The sequence below is a fragment of the Bombina bombina genome, chromosome 5 (genome assembly GCF_027579735.1).
Source record: "Bombina bombina isolate aBomBom1 chromosome 5, aBomBom1.pri, whole genome shotgun sequence".
NCBI lineage: Eukaryota > Metazoa > Chordata > Amphibia > Anura > Bombinatoridae > Bombina > Bombina bombina.
In genome coordinates this window covers 465,055,461-465,077,382 of record NC_069503.1, presented here as the reverse complement: position 1 = coordinate 465,077,382, position 21,922 = coordinate 465,055,461, and the positions used below count along the sequence as shown (strand labels likewise).

General features: G+C 40.7%; 1 protein-coding gene across 1 annotated transcript in view; it reads right to left on the bottom strand.

The window, feature by feature from the left end:
* The window catches only part of ULK4 (unc-51 like kinase 4), a 1,503,227-nt gene that overhangs the window by 1,381,244 nt on the left and 100,061 nt on the right, over positions 1–21,922 (bottom strand). The window contains exons 6-8 of the mRNA XM_053714343.1: positions 13,659–13,760; positions 13,339–13,416; positions 1,892–1,967 (exon numbers count right to left, since the gene is read on the bottom strand). Of these exons, the coding sequence (XP_053570318.1) occupies positions 1,892–1,967; positions 13,339–13,416; positions 13,659–13,760 (256 nt within the window). The remainder of the gene's footprint in view (positions 1–1,891; positions 1,968–13,338; positions 13,417–13,658; positions 13,761–21,922) is intronic.

The window sequence follows — 21,922 nt, the reverse complement described above, 5'->3', positions numbered from 1 at the left end:
TAAACAGCTTAAAGGGACATTAAACACAATTTTTTTTTTCATGATTCAGATAGAGAATACCATTTTAAACAACTTTCTAATTTACTTCTGTTATCTAATTTGCTTCATTTTCTTGATATTCCTTCCTGAAAAGCATATCTAGATAGGCTCAGTAGCTGCTGTTTGGTGGCTACACATATTTGCTTCATGTGATTAGCTCGCCCATGTGCATTGCTATTTCTTTAACAAAGGATATCTAAAGAATGAAGCAAATTAGATAAAAGAAGTAAATTGGAATATTTGTTATAATTGTATTCTCCGTCTGAATCATGAAAGAAAATGTTTGGGTTTAATGTCCCTTTAAGTAAATGAGACATACCCCTACCATTGTAAGTAACCAGAGCACACTCTGTACTCTGCTTTATTGTGTCTACCTCTGCTGGACATACAAGCTAGAGTGGAGCATCAGAAATTAAAGGGACATGAATCTCATATTTTTTCTTTCATAATTCAGATAGAGCATGCAATTTTTAACAACTTTCAGTTTTACTTCTATTATCAAATTGTCTTTTTTCTCTATGTATATTTTGTTGAAAAGCAGGGACGTAGCTTAGGAACCTGCCCATTTCTGGAGCACTATATGGCAGCAGTTTTGTAAGAATGTTTTCCATTTGCAAGAGCACTAGATCTCAGCACTATTTCCTGCCATGCAGTGCTCAAAACACCTACCTTGCTATCTCTTCAACAAAGAAATTCATGAAAATGAAGCAAATTTGATAATAGAAGTAAAATGGAGACTTTTTAAAAATTGTTTGCTTTGTGTGAATCACCAAATAAATATTTTGTGTTTCATATCCCTTTAAAGGAACATAATACTCATATGCTAAATCACTTGAAACTGATGCAGTATAACTGTAAAAAGCTGACAGGAAAATATCACCTGAGCATCTCTATGTAAAAAAGGAAGATATTTTACCTCACAATCTCCTTAGCTCAGCAGAGTAAGTTCTGTGTAAAAAGTTATACTCAGCTGCTCCCAGCTGCAGGTAAAAAAATTAAAAAAAATGAAGAAATTAACAGCAGCCAATCAGCATCAGCAGTGCTGAGGTCATGAACTCTTACTGTGATCTCATGAGATTTGACTTAACGCTCATGAGATTTCATAGTAAGCTTCCTTTACCTGATTGGTGAAATAATATGAGAGTGCACAATGCTCATCCCTTCTGCTGTCCTAGAACAGACACACTAAAATGCTGCTTAGAAATCCTTTACAATGGGAGGTGGCTACTGAGGAACTTTTGAGGTAAAATAGCTTTCTTTTTTACATAGAGATGTTCAGGTGATATTTTCTAGACAGCTTTTTACAGCTATGCTGCATCACTTTCAAGTGTTTAAACATTTGGGTATTATGGCCCTTTAAACATAGGATTGCAAAACAAATATTTTAAAGGACCAGTCAACACAGTAGATTTGCACAATCAACAAATGCAAGATAACAAGACAATACAATAGCACTTAATCTGATCTGCAAAGGAGTAGTAGATTTTTTTCTGACAATTTTAAAAGTTTTGTCTATTTCCACTCCCCTGTACCATCTGACAGCCATCAGCCAATCACAAATGCATACACGTACCATGTGACAGCCATCAGCCAATCACAAATGCAAATACGTATATGCTGTGAATTCTTGCACATGCTCAGTAGGAGCTGGTGACTCAAAAAGTTTAAATATAAAAAGACTGTGCACATATTGTTAATAAAAGTAAATTCATGCTCCATCAGAATCATGAAAGTTTAATTTTGACTTGAGTGTCCCTTTAAAAATCCCTCATGCAACTCGGTGACATTTTGCAGATTCTTTCCGATATTGACCTTTACAAGCGATGATGTATTATTATGTAAATGCTCTTACCTTTTCATTGGGTCTTTCTGAAGCAAGCCATCTAGCAAAGAAAGAAACTCTGAGGATGCTTTGGTAGATTTAAGTCCTGTAACACATGAAGTATGCAAGGCTATCATCAATAAAATCACTGTACCTGTGTCTATGATGGGCTTCTTTTGCATGGGATGTTATTATGGACTGTAAAACTAGTAAGGAACTTGTCAAACATCAACATATCTCTTCAACAAAGCATATTATTTTTATACTATTTATTGTTATTTTTTAACAGTTAAATCTAGTATTTTATTATTATTATTCTTTAGTTATAAATCGCCAACAGATTCCGCAGCGCTGTCCATGGTTACAAATATAAAAGTACAGTACAATACAATATAAAAGACACCAGACAAAGGTTAACAAACAAAAGTGGAATTGAGGGCCCTGTTCCCGTGGGAACTTACAATCTAGATGGGTAGGAGGGCATGAAACAGCAAAAGGTGAGAATGATGTTAGTGTGGAGTTAGATGAGGGCAGCTATTAGGCAAGTGGAATGTATTTGTTACTGATTTGGAGATAGGCTTCCCTGAACAAAAAGGTCTTTAGCGAACGTTTAAAGGAGGAAAGGTTAGGGGAAAGTCTGACAGCTCGAGGAAGTGCATTCCAGATGGTTGGTGCCACACGTGAGAAGTCCTGTAGTCTAGCATGGGAGGAGGTGTTGGTAGAAGATGCAAGGAGCAGGTCATTGTTAAATCTTAGGGGGTGGGCTGGAATATATTTGTTGATGAGTGAGGACAGGTGGGGGGAGCTGCGTTGGTAAGGGCTTTGTAGGTCAGGGTGAGAATTATGAATTTAAATTCTGCTGTGAATGGGGAGCCAGTGAAGGGACTCGCAGAGAGGTGCAGCAGATACAGAGCGTCTGGAGAGGTGACTTAGCCTAGCAGAGGCATTTAGGATGGAGTTAAGTGGGGAGAGGTGGGAGAGAGGGAGGCCAGTTAGTAGGTTATTACAGTAGTCAAGTCTGGAAATAACCAGGGAGTGAATTAGCTGTTTAGTAGTTTCAGCACTCAGAAACTGACAAATTTTGGAGATATTGCGAAGGTGGTTGCGACAGGATGAAGAGAGCAATTGGATGTGGGGTATGAAGGACAGTTTAGAGTCAAGTGTAATGCCTAGGCAGTGGACTTAGTGTGATGGGGAGATATTGGTGTCACCAACAGTGATTGAAAAGTTAGAAACCAGGGTAGAATTAGAGGGGGGGATTAGAAGGAGCTCAGTCTTGGACATGTTGATTTTTAGATGGTGAGAGGCTATCCAAGAAGAAATGCCAGATAAGCAGACACTGATGTGAGAAAGGACAGACGGAGAGAGTGCAGGGGTGGATAGGTAGATCTGAGTATCATCTGCATAGAGGTGATAGTTGAAGCCATAGCTACTGATAAGTTTACCCAGCGAGGAAGTATAAATAGAGAAGAGTAGAGGATACAGAACAGAGCCTAGTGGTACTCCAACAGACAGAGGCAATGAAGAGGAGGAGTCGCCAGCAAAGGAGACAGAAAAGAGCGTATTAGAGAGATAAGAGTGGATCTAGGAGAGGGCAGTGTCAGAGAGCCCAAGGGAGCTGAGAGTCTGTAAGAGAAGGGGATAGTCAACGGTGTCAAAGGCAGCAGACAGGTCAAGTAAGAAGTACTGAGTAGTGGCCGTTGTTTTAGTAGAAAGAAGATCATTAGTAACCTTGGTGAGGGCAGTCTCAGTTGAGTGTTGGGGAAGGAAGCCAGATTACAAGGGGTCAAGCAATGAGTTGGAGGACAAGAACTGGGTTAGGCAATCGTAAACTAGTTTTGAAGCTAGCTAAAGCAGTTATATGGGGAGTTAGTTTGCAGGATAATTGGGGTTGAGAGAGGGTTTTTTGAGGATGGGGGTGACCTTTGCACAAAAATAATTTTAGCTTAGGTAGTGTAGCCATTTGTGTCCTGGGTTTGTGTAAGCATAAATGCCTTGGCTGCAATTGGTAAAGAACATTTAAAAAAAAAAAAAGAATATTATAAGTTCTCACTCATATATAATAAAGCAGGTAAATGCATGGTTTTAGCAGTCTCTTAATTTTTTTTTTATTAATTTTTCTTAAAGTTGAATCTTCAAATTAACATTATGTTGGTAAATTAAGAGCTTATCCATAGTTTTCTAGTTGAACTGTATGCATCGTGCTGCAAATCTATGTTTTTATTCCATTAAAAATACAGATAAAACCAGATATTTGCTGTTTTTGGTGACTGAGTCTTGCAATCTAGCAGCTCTAGCATTAATATATACACTATATAGACAAAAGTTTGTGGATATCTGGCCATCACACATATATGAAATTGTTAGATATCCTTTTCCCTTTGTTAATTACTAGTGATACAACCCGTGTACATGGGCCAAAATGTTTAATGAAAGAAATATACCTATCCTTCTATCCGTAACCCTCTGTCCCTAACACCTCTATCCCTATCCCTCTGTCCCTATCCCTCTGCCCTTGTCCATCTATCCCTATCCCTCTGCCCCTATATCCCTATCCCTCTGTCCCTATACCTCTGCCCCTGACCCTCTATTTCTATCCCTCTGTCCCTATATTCCTTGCTGTCCCAATCCCTCTGTCCCTGTCCCGTTCCCTCGTTCCCTATCCCTCTGTCCCTATCCCTCTGCCCCTCTCCCTCTTTACTTATGCCTCTGTCCCTGTCGCTATCCCTCTGTCCCTGATCCCCCCTTAAACAGCTCTCTAACACCCTCCCCCTAACCATTGCTGTCATCTTAGGTACTAGCAGCTGTCTGTCAGTACCTATAACCCCCTTTTTTTCTTCTTTTTTTTTCTGTAGTGTAGTGGTCCAACAAGCTCCCCCCCTTCCCCGATCACCATTTAGTCGTCCCCCCGCACCGCCAAACCCCTTTTGTTTAGTGTAGCTGCCCCATTCGTCCCTGTTCCTTTAATTTCTGTAGGGTAGGGCCCTCCCACTCCCTCCCCTTCCCTCCGCTGATGAGCCATCCACACCTCCTGCGGAAGATCGTTACAGACGGTGACATACACAGTGTCACCGTCTGTAACGATCAGGCATCTGGCCTCATATGGAGGCGGAGCACCGATCGCGCTCCGGCTCCATATGCGGCAGATGCCTGAAGCTTCAGGAGCTCCAGCTCTCAGCTGTAACATAACAGCTGAGAGTGCTGGAGCTTCCTGAAGCTGTCTTGCGCTCGAGGGATTTGGCTGCACATGCAAACTACGATGGCAACGGATGCGTTACAAACGAGATTATAGTATAGATTGGCAATAGAATCACACCTGTAGAATAGAATCACACATGGATGTATAACATGGAATGTGACATCAGCTGCTAAAGAGATAAAATGATTAAAATTAATAAAGTTCTACAGATAATCAGCTAATTTAGAATATCAAGACCAGTCACCCTATTGAGTGGGAATCAAGGTTAGGTCTCATAAGTAAATGTTGACATAATGGTATATATTTATGCTTGTCAATGCTTTCATGGGTACTACAATTCTCTCCCTCCCGTTGTTCTACCCCCATTCTCCCCCTCGTTGTTCTACCCCCCTATACCTGCCTTTGTTCTACCCTCCTATACCTCCCTTTGTTCTACCCTCCTATACCTCCCTTTGTTCTACCCCCCTCTCCCTATGTTCTACCCTCCTATAACTCCCTTTGTTCTACCCTCCTATACCTCCCTTTGTTCTACCCCCCTCTCCCTATGTTCTACCCTCCTATACCTCCCTTTGTTCTACCCCCTCTCCCTATGTTCTACCCTCCTATAACTCCCTTTGTTCTACCCTCCTATACCTCCCTTTACTCTACCCCCCTCTCCCTATGTTCTACCCTCCTATACCTCCCTTTGTTCTACCCCCCTCTCCCTATGTTCTACCCTCCTATAACTCCCTTTGTTCTACCCTCCTATACCCCCCTTTTTCTACCCCCCTCTCCCTATGTTCTACCCTCCTATACCTCCCTTTGTTCTACCCCCCTCTCCCTATGTTATACCCTCCTATAACTCCCTTTGTTCTACCCTCCTATACCTCCCTTTGTTCTACCCCCCTCTCCCTATGTTCTACCCTCCTATACCTCCCTTTGTTCTACCCCCCTCTCCCTATGTTCTACCCTCCTATAACTCCCTTTGTTCTACCCTCCTATACCTCCCTTTGTTCTACCCCCCTCTCCCTATGTTCTACCCTCCTATACCTCCCTTTGTTCTACCCCCCTCTCCCTATGTTCTACCCTCCTATACCTCCCTTTGTTCTACCCCCCTCTCCCTATGTTCTACCCTCCTATACCTCCCTTTGTTCTACCCCCCTCTCCCTATGTTCTACCCTCCTATACCTCCCTTTGTTCTACCCCCCTCTCCCTATGTTCTACCTTACTCTCCCTCCCTTTGTTCTACCCCCCTCTCCCTATGTTCTACCCTCCTATACCTCCCTTTGTTCTACCCCCCTCTCCCTATGTTCTACCTTACTCTCGATCCCTTTGTTCTACCCCCCTCTCCCTATGTTCTACCCCCCTCTCCCTACGTTCTACCTTACTCTCCCTCCCTTTGTTCTACGCCCCTTTTCCTCCCTTTGTTCTACGCCCCTCTCCCTCCTTTTGTTCTACCTCCTCTCTCCCTTTGTTCTTCCCCCGTTTGTTCTCCTAACAATCCCTACCTTTGCTCTCCCCAACTCTATTCCCCTGCTCTCCCCCACTTTCTCTCTCCTGTTTCCCCATTTCTCTCTCCCCCTGTCTCTTCATCTGTTCTCTCATCTCTTATGTTCTCTTACCCCCTCTCTCCATCTGTTCTCTTCACCCTCTGTATGGTCTCCCCCTCTCTCTGTTCTCCCCACCTCTCTCCCTCTGTTCTTTCTGTCGCTGTTCATCTGTTCTCTCCCTTTGCCCTCTCTCTCGCTATGTTCTTCCCCTCCCTCTTTCCCTCTGTCTCTTCCACCTTTCTCTCCCACTGTTCTCAATCCCTATCCCCTCTCACTCCCTCTGTCTTCCAATCATTTTCTCTCCCTCTGTTCTCTCCCCCTGTCCTTGGCTCTCTCTTTCTCTTCCCCTATTCTTTCCTAATCTACAGAAGCTGCACTGATTTGCAATATCTTTAATTGCTTAAAAAACATGTACATCATCTGTTACTGCAGCAAAAAAAAGTAAAAGTATCAAAATCATGCTTTTATTTTGGGGGGCCTACATGGATTTCAGCACCGGGCCCTGATGATTCTAATAACACCTCTGAAGTAATATGTATGTGATAAACAGAAACAAACGACCCATCAATAATTATGTTTCCCCATTTTAGCCAAAGGATAGGTTGTATGATCTCTTGAAAATAAAGATAAAAAAACAATTCCCTTAAAAGCAACAGATCCCCTTTTTAATCACAAGTTTCACTGTTATACATTTTACAATTACTTTTAACTAATTCACAAGAATATTTGCTTAAAATACCCTTTTCAAGCTATATACTGTATGTATGTATGTGTGTGTGTGTGTGTGTGTGTGTGTATATACTGTATGTATATATATATATATATATATAACATAATTTATGTAAGAACTTACCTGATAAATTCATTTCTTTCATATTAGCAAGAGTCCATGAGCTAGTGACGTATGGGATATACATTCCTACCAGGAGGGGCAAAGTTTCCCAAACCTCAAAATGCCTACAAATACACCCCTCACCACACCCACAAATCAGTTTAACGAATAGCCAAGAAGTGGGGTGATAAGAAAAAAGTGCTAAAGCATATAAAATAAGGAATTGGAATAATTGTGCTTTATACAAAAAAATCATAACCACCACAAAAAAGGGTGGGCCTCATGGACTCTTGCTAATATGAAAGAAATGAATTTATCAGGTAAGTTCTTACATAAATTATGTTTTCTTTCATGTAATTAGCAAGAGTCCATGAGCTAGTGACGTATGGGATAATGACTACCCAAGATGTGGATCTTTCCACGCAAGAGTCACTAGAGAGGGAGGGATAAAATAAAGACAGCCAATTCCTGCTGAAAATAATCCACACCCAAAATAAAGTTTAATGAAAAACATAAACAGAAGATTCAAACTGAAACCGCTGCCTGAAGTACTTTTCTACCAAAAACTGCTTCAGAAGAAGAAAATACATCAAAATGGTAGAATTTAGTAAAAGTATGCAAAGAGGACCAAGTTGCTGCTTTGCAAATCTGATCAACCGAAGCTTCATTCCTAAACGCCCAGGAAGTAGAAACTGACCTAGTAGAATGAGCTGTAATCCTTTGAGGCGGAGTTTTACCCGACTCGACATAGGCATGATGAATTAAAGATTTCAACCAAGATGCCAAAGAAATGGCAGAAGCTTTCTGGCCTTTTCTAGAACCGGAAAAGATAACAAATAGACTAGAAGTCTTTCGGAAAGACTTAGTAGCTTCAACATAATATTTCAAAGCTCTAACAACATCCAAAGAATGCAACGATTTCTCCTTAGAATTCTTAGGATTAGGACATAATGAGGGAACCACAATTTCTCTACTAATGTTGTTGGAATTCACAACCTTAGGTAAAAATTCAAAAGAAGTTCGCAACACCGCCTTATCCTGATGAAAAATCAGAAAAGGAGACTCACAAGAAAGAGCAGATAATTCAGAGACTCTTCTGGCAGAAGAGATCGCCAAAAGGAACAAAACTTTCCAAGAAAGTAATTTAATGTCCAATGAATGCATGGGTTCAAAAGGAGGAGCTTGAAGAGCCCCCAGAACCAAATTCAAACTCCAAGGAGGAGAAATTGACTTAATGACAGGTTTTATACGAACCAAAGCTTGTACAAAACAATGAATATCAGGAAGATTAGCAATCTTTCTGTGAAAAAGAACAGAAAGAGCAGAGATTTGTCCTTTCAAAGAACTTGCGGACAAACCTTTATCTAAACCATCCTGAAGAAACTGTAAAATTCTCGGAATTCTAAAAGAATGCCAAGAAAAATGATGAGAAAGACACCAAGAAATATAAGTCTTCCAGACTCTATAATATATCTCTCTAGATACAGATTTACGAGCCTGTAACATAGTATTAATCACAGAGTCAGAGAAACCTCTTTGACCAAGGATCAAGCGTTCAATCTCCATACCTTTAAATTTAAGGATTTGAGATCCTGATGGAAAAAAGGACCTTGCGACAGAAGGTCTGGTCTTAACGGAAGAGTCCACGGATGGCAAGAGGCCATCCGGACAAGATCCGCATACCAAAACCTGTGAGGCCATGCCGGAGCTACCAGCAGAACAAACGAGCATTCCTTCAGAATCTTGGAGATTACTCTTGGAAGAAGAACTAGAGGCGGAAAGATATAGGCAGGATGATACTTCCAAGGAAGTGATAATGCATCCACTGCCTCCGCCTGAGGATCCCGGGATCTGGACAGATACCTGGGAAGTTTCTTGTTTAGATGAGACGCCATCAGATCTATTTCTGGAAGTTCCCACATTTGAACAATCTGAAGAAATACCTCTGGGTGAAGAGACCATTCGCCCGGATGCAACGTTTGGCGACTGAGATAATCCGCTTCCCAATTGTCTATACCTGGGATATGAACCGCAGAGATTAGACAGGAGCTGGATTCCGCCCAAACCAGAATTCGAGATACTTCTTTCATAGCCAGAGGACTGTGAGTCCCTCCTTGATGATTGATGTATGCCACAGTTGTGACATTGTCTGTCTGAAAACAAATGAACGATTCTCTCTTCAGAAGAGGCCAAGACTGAAGAGCTCTGAAAATTGCACGGAGTTCCAAAATATTGATCGGTAATCTCACCTCCTGAGATTCCCAAACTCCTTGTGCCGTCAGAGATCCCCACACAGCTCCCCAACCTGTAAGACTTGCATCTGTTGAAATTACAGTCCAGGTCGGAAGAACAAAAGAAGCCCCCTGAACTAAACGATGGTGATCTGTCCACCACGTTAGAGAGTGTCGTACAATCGGTCTTAAAGATATTAATTGAGATATATTTGTGTAATCCCTGCACCATTGATTCAGCATACAGAGCTGAAGAGGTCGCATGTGAAAACGAGCAAAGGGGATCGCGTCCGATGCAGCAGTCATAAGACCTAGAATTTCCATGCATAAGGCTACCGAAGGGAATGATTGTGACTGAAGGTTTCGACAAGCGGAAATCAATTTTAGACGTCTCTTGTCTGTCAAAGACAGAGTCATGGACACTGAATCTATCTTGAAACCCAGAAAGGTTACCCTTGTCTGAGGAATCAATGAACTTTTTAGTGAATTGATCCTCCAACCATGATCTTGAAGAAACAACACAAGTCGATTCGTATGAGATTCTGCTAAATGTGAAGACTGAGCAAGTACCAAGATATCGTCCAAATAAGGAAATACCACAATACCCTGTTCTCTGATTACAGACAGAAGGGCACCGAGAACCTTTGTAAAAATTCTTGGAGCTGTAGCTAGGCCAAACGGCAGAGCCACAAACTGGTAATGCTTGTCCAGTAAAGAGAATCTCAGGAACTGATAATGATCTGGATGAATCGGAATATGCAGATATGCATCCTGTAAATCTATTGTGGACATATAATGCCCTTGCTGAACAAAAGGCAAGATAGTCCTTACAGTTACCATTTTGAACGTTGGTATCCTTACATAACGATTCAATATTTTTAGATCCAGAACTGGTCTGAAGGAATTCTCCTTCTTTGGTACAATGAAGAGATTCGAATAAAACCCCAGCCCCTGTTCCAGAACTGGAAGTGGCATAATTACTCCAGCCAACTCTAGATCTGAAACACATTTCAGAAATGCTTGAGCTTTCACTGGATTTACTGGGACACGGGAAAGAAAAAATCTCTTTGCAGGAGGTCTTATCTTGAAACCAATTCTGTACCCTTCTGAAACAATGTTCTGAATCCAAAGATTGTGAACAGAATTGATCCAAATTTCTTTGAAAAAACGTAACCTGCCCCCTACCAGCTGAGCTGGAATGAGGGCCGCACCTTCATGTGGACTTAGAAGCTGGCTTTGCTTTTCTAGAAGGCTTGGATTTATTCCAGACTGGAGATGGTTTCCAAACTGAAACTGCTCCTGAGGATGAAGGATCAGGCTTTTGTTCTTTGTTGAAACGAAAGGAACGAAAACAATTATTAGCCCTGTTTTTACCCTTAGATTTTTTATCCTGTGGTAAAAAAGTTCCTTTCCCACCAGTAACAGTTGAGATAATAGAATCCAACTGAGAACCAAATAATTTGTTACCCTGGAAAGAAATGGAAAGTAGAGTCGATTTAGAAGACATATCAGCATTCCAAGTTTTAAGCCATAAAGCTCTTCTAGCTAAAATAGCTAGAGACATAAACCTGACATCAACTCTGATAATATCAAAAATGGCATCACAGATAAAATTATTAGCATGTTGAAGAAGAAGAATAATATTATGAGAATCAAGATCTGTTACTTGTTGCGCTAAAGTTTCCAACCAAAAAGTTGAAGCTGCAGCAACATCAGCCAATGATATAGCAGGTCTAAGAAGATTACCTGAACACAGATAAGCTTTTCTTAGAAAGGATTCAATTTTCCTATCTAAAGGATCCTTAAACGAAGTACCATCTGACGTAGGAATAGTAGTACGTTTAGCAAGGGTAGAAATAGCCCCATCAACTTTAGGGATTTTGTCCCAAAATTCTAATCTGTCAGACGGCACAGGATATAATTGCTTAAAACGTTTAGAAGGAGTAAATGAATTACCCAAATTATTCCATTCTCTGGAAATTACTTCAGAAATAGCACCAGGAACAGGAAAAACTTCTGGAATAACCACAGGAGATTTAAAGACCTTATCTAAACGTTTAGATTTAGTATCAAGAGGACCAGAATCCTCAATTTCTAAAGCAATTAGTATTTCTTTAAGTAAAGAACGAAAAAAAATCTCTTATGTTATCAGGAACACTCTGAACATTAGATGTTGATGGAACTGCAACAGGTAATGGTACATTACTAAAGGAAATATTATCTGCATTAACAAGTTTGTCATGACAATTAATACAAACAACAGCTGGAGGAACAGCTACCAAAAGTTTACAGCAGATACACTTAGCTTTGGTAGTTCCAGCACCAGACAGCGATTTTCCTGAAGTATCTTCTGACTCAGATGCAACGTGAGACATCTTGCAATATGTAAGAGAAAAAAACAACATATAAAGCAAAATTGATCAAATTCCTTAAATGACAGTTTCAGGAATGGGAAAAAATGCCAAGGAACAAGCTTCTAGCAACCAGAAGCAAAGAAAAATGAGACTTAAATAATGTGGAGACAAAAGCGACGCCCATATTTTTTTAGCGCCAAATAAGACGCCCACATTATTTGGCGCCTAAATGCTTTTGGCGCCAAAAATGACGCCACGTCCGGAACGCCGACATTTTTGGCGCAAAAGAACGTCAAAAATGACGCAACTTCCGGCGACACATATGACGCCGGAAACAGAAAAGATTTTTTGCGCCAAAAAAGTCCGCGCCAAAAATGACGCAATAAAATGAAGCATTTTCAGCCCCCGCGAGCCTAACAGCCCACAGGGAAAAAAAGTCAAATTTTAAGGTAAGAAAAATGATTGATTCAAATGCATTATCCCAAATATGAAACTGACTGTCTGAAAATAAGGAATGTTGAACATCCTGAGTCAAGGCAAATAAATGTTTGAATACATATATTTAGAACTTTATTAAAATAGTGCCCAACCATAGCTTAGAGTGTCACAGAAAATAAGACTTACTTACCCCAGGACACTCATCTACATGTTTGTAGAAAGCCAAACCAGTACTGAAACGAAAATCAGCAGAGGAAATGGTATATATATAAGAGTATATCGTCGATCTGAAAAGGGAGGTAAGAGATGAATCTCTACGACCGATAACAGAGAACCTATGAAATAGACCCCGTAGAAGGAGATCATTGAATTCAAACAGGCAATACTCTCCTCACATCCCTCTGACATTCACTGCACGCTGAGAGGAAAACCGGGCTCCAACCTGCTGCGGAGCGCATATCAACGTAGAATCTAGCACAAACTTACTTCACCACCTCCATAGGAGGCAAAGTTTGTAAAACTGATTTGTGGGTGTGGTGAGGGGTGTATTTGTAGGCATTTTGAGGTTTGGGAAACTTTGCCCCTCCTGGTAGGAATGTATATCCCATACGTCACTAGCTCATGGACTCTTGCTAATTACATGAAAGAAATATATATATATCCTGCATACCCTGCTTATTAATATCCATTTTGTAGATTACTTTCTTATTAATTCTATCAGCAAAAATCTATCAATTTCTTCTTACAGATCAGCCTATACTATAAAATAATTTCTAGTTTTTAAAATAGTTTATTCTGTATTAAAAGTACATATATATTTTATCTTTTTAAAACAATTTTATATAGATTTCTATAAATCAGAAAAACTTTGTTGGAAGTTATAAGAGTACTTACCTTTTAGAGGCAAGTAATCTTTATTTACAATTTGTTCCACCAGTTCTGAAAAGCTTTCTGAGAAGAATGGGGGCTGACCTGTATTAAAAAAATATACAGATCAGTCTAGGGAAGGCAAAAAAAAATCATCTGCTTAAATCTAAGAAAATAACTTATTATTTCCATACCTATAATGAGATAAACTAGAGAAGTTACTTGATTTTTATCATTAATAATACAAAAATAAAAAAAGAGTGAGTGCATAAAGATTCTAAATATGTAAACAGATAGCTAAATCTGCTTTTTTACTAATAAAAAATTAAATTAACACCAAAACTCACCTGAAAACATTTCACATAAGACACAACCCAATGACCACAAATCACTAGCAATGGTAAAATCAGCTCCCTTAATAACTTCTGGAGCAGCATATACTGGTGAGCCTGTAATAAAAAAACAAAAAAACATAATTTATGCTTACCTGATAAATTCCTTTCTTCTGTTGTGTGATCAGTCCACGGGTCATCATTACTTCTGGGATATTATCTGCTCCCCTACAGGAAGTGCAAGAGGATTCACCCAGCAGAGTTGCTATATAGCTCCTCCCCTCTACGTCACCTCCAGTCATTCGACCAAAGACCAACGAGAAAGGAGAAGCCAAGGGTGTAGTGGTGACTGAATTATAATTTAAAAAATATTTACCTGCCTTAAAAAACAGGGCGGGCCGTGGACTGATCACACAACAGAAGAAAGGAATTTATCAGGTAAGCATAAATTATGTTTTCTTCTGTTATGTGTGATCAGTCCACGGGTCATCATTACTTCTGGGATACCAATACCAAAGCAAAAGTACACGGATGACGGGAGGGATAGGCAGGCTCATTATACAGAAGGAACCACTGCCTGAAGAACCTTTCTCCCAAAAATAGCCTCCGAAGAAGCAAAAGTGTCAAATTTGTAAAATTTGGAAAAAGTATGAAGCGAAGACCAAGTTGCAGCCTTGCAAATCTGTTCAACAGAGGCCTCATTCTTAAAGGCCCAAGTGGAAGCCACAGCTCTAGTGGAATGAGCTGTAATTCTTTCAGGAGGCTGCTGTCCAGCAGTCTCATAGGCTAAACGTATTATGCCACGAAGCCAAAAAGAGAGAGAGGTAGCAGAAGCTTTTTGACCTCTCCTCTGTCCAGAATAAACGACAAACAGGGAAGAAGTTTGGCGAAAATCTTTAGTTGCCTGCAAGTAGAACTTGAGGGCACGAACTACATCCAGATTGTGTAGAAGACGTTCCTTCTTTGAAGAAGGATTTGGACACAAGGATGGAACAACAATCTCTTGATTGATATTCCTGTTAGAAACAACCTTAGGTAAGAACCCAGGTTTAGTACGCAGAACTACCTTGTCTGAGTGAAAGATCAGATAAGGAGAATCACAATGTAGGGCTGATAACTCAGAGACTCTTCGAGCCGAGGAAATAGCCATTAAAAATAGAACTTTCCAAGATAACAATTTTATATCAATGGAATGAAGGGGTTCAAACGGAACACCCTGTAAAACGTTAAGAACTAAGTTTAAACTCCATGGCGGAGCAACAGTTTTAAACACAGGCTTGATCCTAGCTAAAGCCTGACAAAAGGCCTGGATGTCTGAATTTTCTGACAGACGCCTGTGTAACAAGATGGACAGAGCTGAGATCTGTCCCTTTAATGAGCTAGCCGATAAACCCTTTTCTAAACCTTCTTGTAGAAAAGACAATATCCTAGGAATCCTAACCTTACTCCAGGAGTAATCTTTGGATTCACACCAGTATAGGTATTTACGCCATATTTTATGGTAAATCTTTCTGGTAACAGGCTTCCTAGCCTGTATCAGGGTATCAATAACCGACTCAGAAAAACCACGTTTTGATAAAATCAAGCGTTCAATTTCCAAGCAGTCAGCTTCAGAGAAGTTAGACTTTGATGTTTGAATGGACCCTGAATCAGAAGGTCCTGTCTTAGAGGTAGAGACCAAGGCGGACAGGATGACATGTCCACTAGATCTGCATACCAAGTCCTGCGCGGCCATGCAGGCGCTATTAGAATCACTGATGCTCTCTCCTGTTTGATTTTGGCAATCAATCGAGGAAGCAGCGGGAAGGGTGGAAACACATAAGCCATCCTGAAGTTCCAAGGTGCTGTCAAAGCATCTATCAGAACCGCTCCCGGATCCCTGGATCTGGATCCGTAGCGAGGAAGTTTGGCGTTCTGGCGAGACGCCATGAGATCTATCTCTGGTTTGCCCCAACGTCGAAGTATTTGGGCAAAGACCTCCGGATGAAGTTCCCACTCCCCCGGATGAAGAGTCTGGCGACTCAAGAAATCCGCCTCCCAGTTCTCCACTCCCGGGATGTGGATTGCTGACAGGTGGCAAGAGTGAGACTCTGCCCAGCGAATTATCTTTGATACTTCTATCATTGCTAGGGAGCTTCTTGTCCCTCCCTGATGGTTGATGTAAGCTACAGTCGTGATGTTGTCCGACTGAAACCTGATGAACCCCCGAATCTTTAACTGGGGCCAAGCTAGAAGGGCATTGAGAACTGCTCTCAATTCCAGAATGTTTATTGGCAGGAGACTTTCCTCCTGACTCCATTGTCCCTGAGCCTTCAGAGAATTCCAGACAGCGCCCCAACCTAGAAGGCTGGCGTCTGTTGTTACGATTGTCCAGTCCGGCCTGCTGAACGGCATCCCCCTGGACAGATGTGGCCGAGAAAGCCACCATAGAAGAGAGTTTCTGGTCTCTTGATCCAGATTCAGAGTGGGGGACAAATCTGAGTAATCCCCATTCCACTGACTCAGCATGCACAATTGCAGCGGTCTGAGATGTAGGCGTGCAAAGGGTACTATGTCCATTGCTGCTACCATTAAGCCGATCACCTCCATGCATTGAGCTACTGACGGGAGTTGAATGGAATGAAGGACACGGCATACATTTAGAAGCTTTGTTAATCTGTCTTCTGTCAGATAAATCTTCATTTCTACAGAATCTATAAGAGTCCCCAAGAATGGAACTCTTGTGAGAGGCAAGAGAGAACTCTTCTTTTCGTTCACTTTCCATCCATGCGACCTTAGAAATGCCAGAACTAACTCTGTATGAGACTTGGCAGTTTGAAAGCTTGAAGCTTGTATCAGAATGTCGTCTAGGTACGGAGCTACCGAAATTCCTCGCGGTCTCAGAACCGCTAGAAGGGCACCCAGAACCTTTGTGAAGATTCTTGGAGCCGCAGCCAATCCGAATGGAAGGGCTACAAACTGGTAATGCCTGTCTAAAAAGGCAAACCTTAGATACCGGTAATGATCTTTGTGAATCGGTATGTGAAGGTAAGCATCCTTTAAATCCACTGTGGTCATGTATTGACCCTTTTGGATCATGGGTAAGATTGTCCGAATAGTTTCCATTTTGAACGATGGAACTCTTAGGAATTTGTTTAGGATCTTTAAATCCAAGATTGGCCTGAAAGTTCCCTCTTTTTTGGGAACCACAAACAGGTTTGAGTAAAACCCTTGTCCTTGTTCCGACCGCGGAACCGGATGGATCACTCCCATTAATAATAGATCTTGTACACAGCGTAGAAACGCGTCTTTCTTTATTTGGTTTGTTGACAACCTTGACAGATGAAATCTCCCTCTTGGGGGAGATAATTTGAAGTCTAGAAGGTATCCCTGAGATATGATCTCTAGCGCCCAGGGATCCTGGACATCTCTTGCCCAAGCCTGGGCGAAGAGAGAGAGTCTGCCCCCCACTAGATCCGGTCCCGGATCGGGGGCCCTCGGTTCATGCTGTCTTAGGGGCAGCAGCAGGTTTTCTGGCCTGCTTGCCCTTATTCCAGGACTGGTTAGGTTTCCAGCCTTGTCTGTAACGAGCAACAGCTCCTTCCTGTTTTGGTGCAGTGGAAGTTGATGCTGCACCTGCTTTGAAATTCCGAAAGGGACGAAAATTAGACTGTCTAGCCTTAGCTTTGGCTTTGTCTTGAGGTAGAGCGTGGCCCTTACCTCCTGTAATGTCAGCGATAATTTCTTTCAAACCGGGCCCAAATAAAGTTTGCCCCTTGAAAGGTATATTAAGTAATTTGGACTTAGAAGTTACATCAGCCGACCAGGATTTTAGCCACAGCGCCCTACGTGCCTGAATGGCGAATCCTGAATTCTTAGCCGTAAGTTTGATTAAATGTACTACGGCCTCCGAAATGAATGAATTAGCCAGTTTAAGGACTCTAAGCCTGTCCGTAATGTCGTCCAGCGTAGCTGAACTAAGGTTCTCTTCCAGAGACTCAATCCAAAATGCTGCCGCAGCCGTAATCGGCGCGATGCATGCAAGGGGTTGCAATATAAAACCTTGTTGAACAAACATTTTCTTAAGGTAACCCTCTAATTTTTTATCCATAGGATCTGAAAAAGCACAGCTATCCTCCACCGGGATAGTGGTGCGCTTAGCTAAAGTAGAAACTGCTCCCTCCACCTTAGGGACCGTTTGCCATAAGTCCCGTGTGGTGGCGTCTATTGGAAACATCTTTCTAAATATTGGAGGGGGTGAGAACGGCACACCGGGTCTATCCCACTCCTTAGTAACAATTTCAGTTAATCTCTTAGGTATAGGAAAAACGTCAGTACTCGCCGGGTACCGCAAAGTATTTATCCAACCTACACATTTTCTCTGGTATTGCAACAGTGTTACAATCGTTAAGAGCCGCTAAGACCTCCCCTAGTAATACACGGAGGTTTTCCAATTTAAATTTAAAATTTGAAATATCTGAATCCAATCTGCTTGGATCAGAACCGTCACCTACAGAATGAAGCTCTCCGTCCTCATGCTCTGCAAGCTGTGACGCAGTATCAGACATGGCCCTAGAATTATCAGCGCACTCTGTTCTCACCCCAGAGTGATCACGCTTGCCTCTTAGTTCTGGTAACTTAGCCAAAACTTCAGTCATAACAGTAGCCATATCTTGTAATGTTATCTGTAATGGCTGCCCAGATGTACTAGGCGCCATAATATCACGCACCTCCCGGGCGGGAGACGCAGGTACTGACACGTGAGGCGAGTTAGACGGCATAACTCTCCCCTCGCTGTTTGGTGAAATTTGTTCAATTTGTACAGATTGGCTTTTATTTAAAGTAGCATCAATACAGTTAGTACATAAATTTCTATTGGGCTCCACCTTGGCATTGGAACAAATGACACAGGTATCTTCCTCTGAATCAGACATGTTTAACACACTAGCAATAAACATGCAACTTGGTTACAATCTTATTTAACAAAAAACGTACTGTGCCTCAAAGAAGCACTAAACGATTAAATGACAGTTGAAATAATGAACTGAAAAACAGTTATAGCATCACTCTTTAAAAACAACACAACTTGTTAGCAAAGGTTTGTTCCCATTAGTAAAGTAACACTAATTAAATTTTAAACATAAAAATCACAGAGCAACGTTTTAAAACACAGTCACTACATAAGTCTCACAGCTCTGCTGAGAGAATCTACCTCCCTTCAAAGAAGTTTGAAGACCCCTGAGTTCTGTTAGAGATGAACCGGATCATGCAGAAAATACAAGAGTAACTGACTGGAAATTTTTGATGCGTAGCAAAGAGCGCCAAAAACGGCCCCTCCCCCTCACACACAGCAGTGAGAGAGAAACGAAACTGTCATAATCAAAACAAGCAAACTGCCAAGTGGAAAAATAATGCCCAAATATTTATTCACTCAGTACCTCAGAAATGCAAACGATTCTACATTCCAGCAAAAACGTTTAACATGAATTGAATACCTATTAAAAGGTTTAATGTACTTTTACAGAGTAATTCCGGTGAAATACCATCCCCAGAATACTGAAGTGTAGAGTATACATACATGTCATTATAACGGTATGGCAGGATTTTCTCATCAATTCCATTCAGAAAATAAAAACTGCTACATACCTCAATGCAGATTCAACTGCCCGCTGTCCCCTGATCTGAAGCTTTTACCTCCCTCAGATGGCCGAGAAACAGCAATATGATCTTAACTACTCCGGTTAAAATCATAAGAAAAACTCTGGTAGATTCTTCTTCAAACTCTGCCAGAGAAGTAATAACACGCTCCGGTGCTATTGTAAAATAACAAACTTTTGATTGAAGTTATAAAAACTAAGTATAATCACCATAGTCCTCTCACACCTCCTATCTAGTCTTTGGGTGCAAGAGAATGACTGGAGGTGACGTAGAGGGGAGGAGCTATATAGCAACTCTGCTGGGTGAATCCTCTTGCACTTCCTGTAGGGGAGCAGATAATATCCCAGAAGTAATGATGACCCGTGGACTGATCACACATAACAGAAGAAAAGACATAACATATATATTGCATATTTTACACTTTCCCATTATAAAAAAACAGGTCAAACTTACTAGGAGCATATATAAGCTTCACTGTACAGTACTGTGTAACTAGTACTGTTCACCTTACAATTTCAACAGTTTTCATTTATACTAATCTTTTGCTATGGAATATATAGGGGTTAATAGTATAATTAGTTAGCATTGTAAGGTTTGGCAGTTTAGGGGTTAATATTGTAATTTATTTAGTTGGCGTTGTGGGGGTTTGGTGGTGTAAGGGTTAGGTAGTTTCTGTTGTGGGAGTTTAGTGATTTAAGAGGTCAGTTTTTTTGTTAATACTGAGTACGGGCGGTTATGTTTATTTTTTTGGGCGGTTATTTTTTTTTTTTAATACTTTGTGCGGGCGGTTATTTTTTTATTCTTAATACTTCGTGGGGGCGGTTATTTTTATTTTTAATACTTTGTGCGTGTGGTTATTTTTTTTTTCTTAATACTTCGTGGGGGCGCTTAGTTTTTTTTTTTTTTTTTTTAATTCTTGCAGGCAGTTACGTAGGGGGTTATTTAGGCTTCGTTTGCCTATGCTGCACCCAGGTGGATTCCGAAAATGGCGAGGCAGCATTCTTTTGGCTGCCTCGCGCAGCCAACATTCCTTTGAGGATGCATGCGCAACTGACGATGGATGCGTTGCAAACGCGATTATAGTATAGATATATATATATATATATACACACACACACACACAAATAATTATATGGCTTGAAAGAGACCCTCGAAACTCCTCGTTTTAAAGTCAAGAATCCCCACTTTAAAATAAAGCCCCGATATAAGTTTTAATAGCCAGGTAATCACTGTGGTAATAGTGACCCCCTTGCGTGAATAAATGTCCAATTACTTGCATAGAGGCTCATGAGATAGACCTTCTTCCTTTTGACTATAGAGTTTAAAAAAACAACATTCACTATTGTTTGCAACCTTATTTAATACAATCTTAATAAATATATACCATTTTTCCACACATATTGTGCAGTTCTCACATGTCATGATATATTCTTAAAAAGACATTTCTTCTTTCTTAAAATTCTTGGGTCTGCTGAAAAAAATATGAGTGTGACTTTCACTTAAAAATTGTGTAAAAACTTCCAGGAGCGCAAATGGCTTAGCAGTTTAGGGGTTAAATTGACTGAAAACTTCAAAATGGGCTGCCCCATAATTTCACTGACAGGTTTGTATAGTGAATAAAAAATACAGGTTAAATGAAATGGGCTTTTTTTGTTGTTGTTGTTACTGCAACTATGAAAAGGATTTTTTTTTTAATAATTATTACATGATCCTATGGAGAATGTGATTTTAAGAACTAATTTACAGAGCACGAGCTATGCTGGGGAAGTTGTAAAAAGACCATTGGAAATAAAGAAAGGTTTAAGTGTGGAGACTGGCAGTGACTGCAAAGATTAATGAGGAAACACACATATCCTGTTATCCTGAAGTATGCAAAGCTAAATGGCTGCTGGTCAGAGAGATACAAGGAACTGCTCTCCTGGTGATATACATATTGACTCCTGCTATTATTTAAATATCAATAAACGACAAGTGCTAGATATTGGCTTATTATATTAACATTTTGTAATTTACCTGGTCTATATATTATTATATAAACTGCTTATTTTGCCTCTCCACCACCTCAGAGGTGGCAAGAACAATTACCCCAATACTTGCTCATTTGGGGTGACTGACATGCCCTGCTCTTGCCCAATTGGTTGCGCAGGGGCAGAGGGTGGCATTTCACAAGAAACCCTTTTGTGCAATGTTAAATATTGCCATGCAGCATTGCAGGTGAGTATTGCAGGACAGGTTCACTTCTTGCAACCGTCTGCAAGGATGATATTTTATACGTTTGAACAGTGCATTTTCTTGCCCATGATAGGATTTTATGAAGTTTAAAATCAAAATTACACTTTCATGGTTAAGAGCATCACATTTTAAGAGACTTTTCAATTTATTTCTATTACCAAATGTACTTTGTTATTTTAGTATCAGGGGCTGCAATGCACTAGTAGGAGCTAGCTTGTGATTGTTTTCTTCACACACATGCCTCTTGTCACTGGCTCACTAGATGTGTTCAGCTAGTTGCCAGTATTGCTTTGCTGCTCTGGGGATAACTTTTACTAATCACATAGCTATATGCAACCAATAGTAGAAATGTTTTTAACAAATTGGAGCATTTTATCTCTGTATCTTTATGTCCGTTTATAACAATGTAA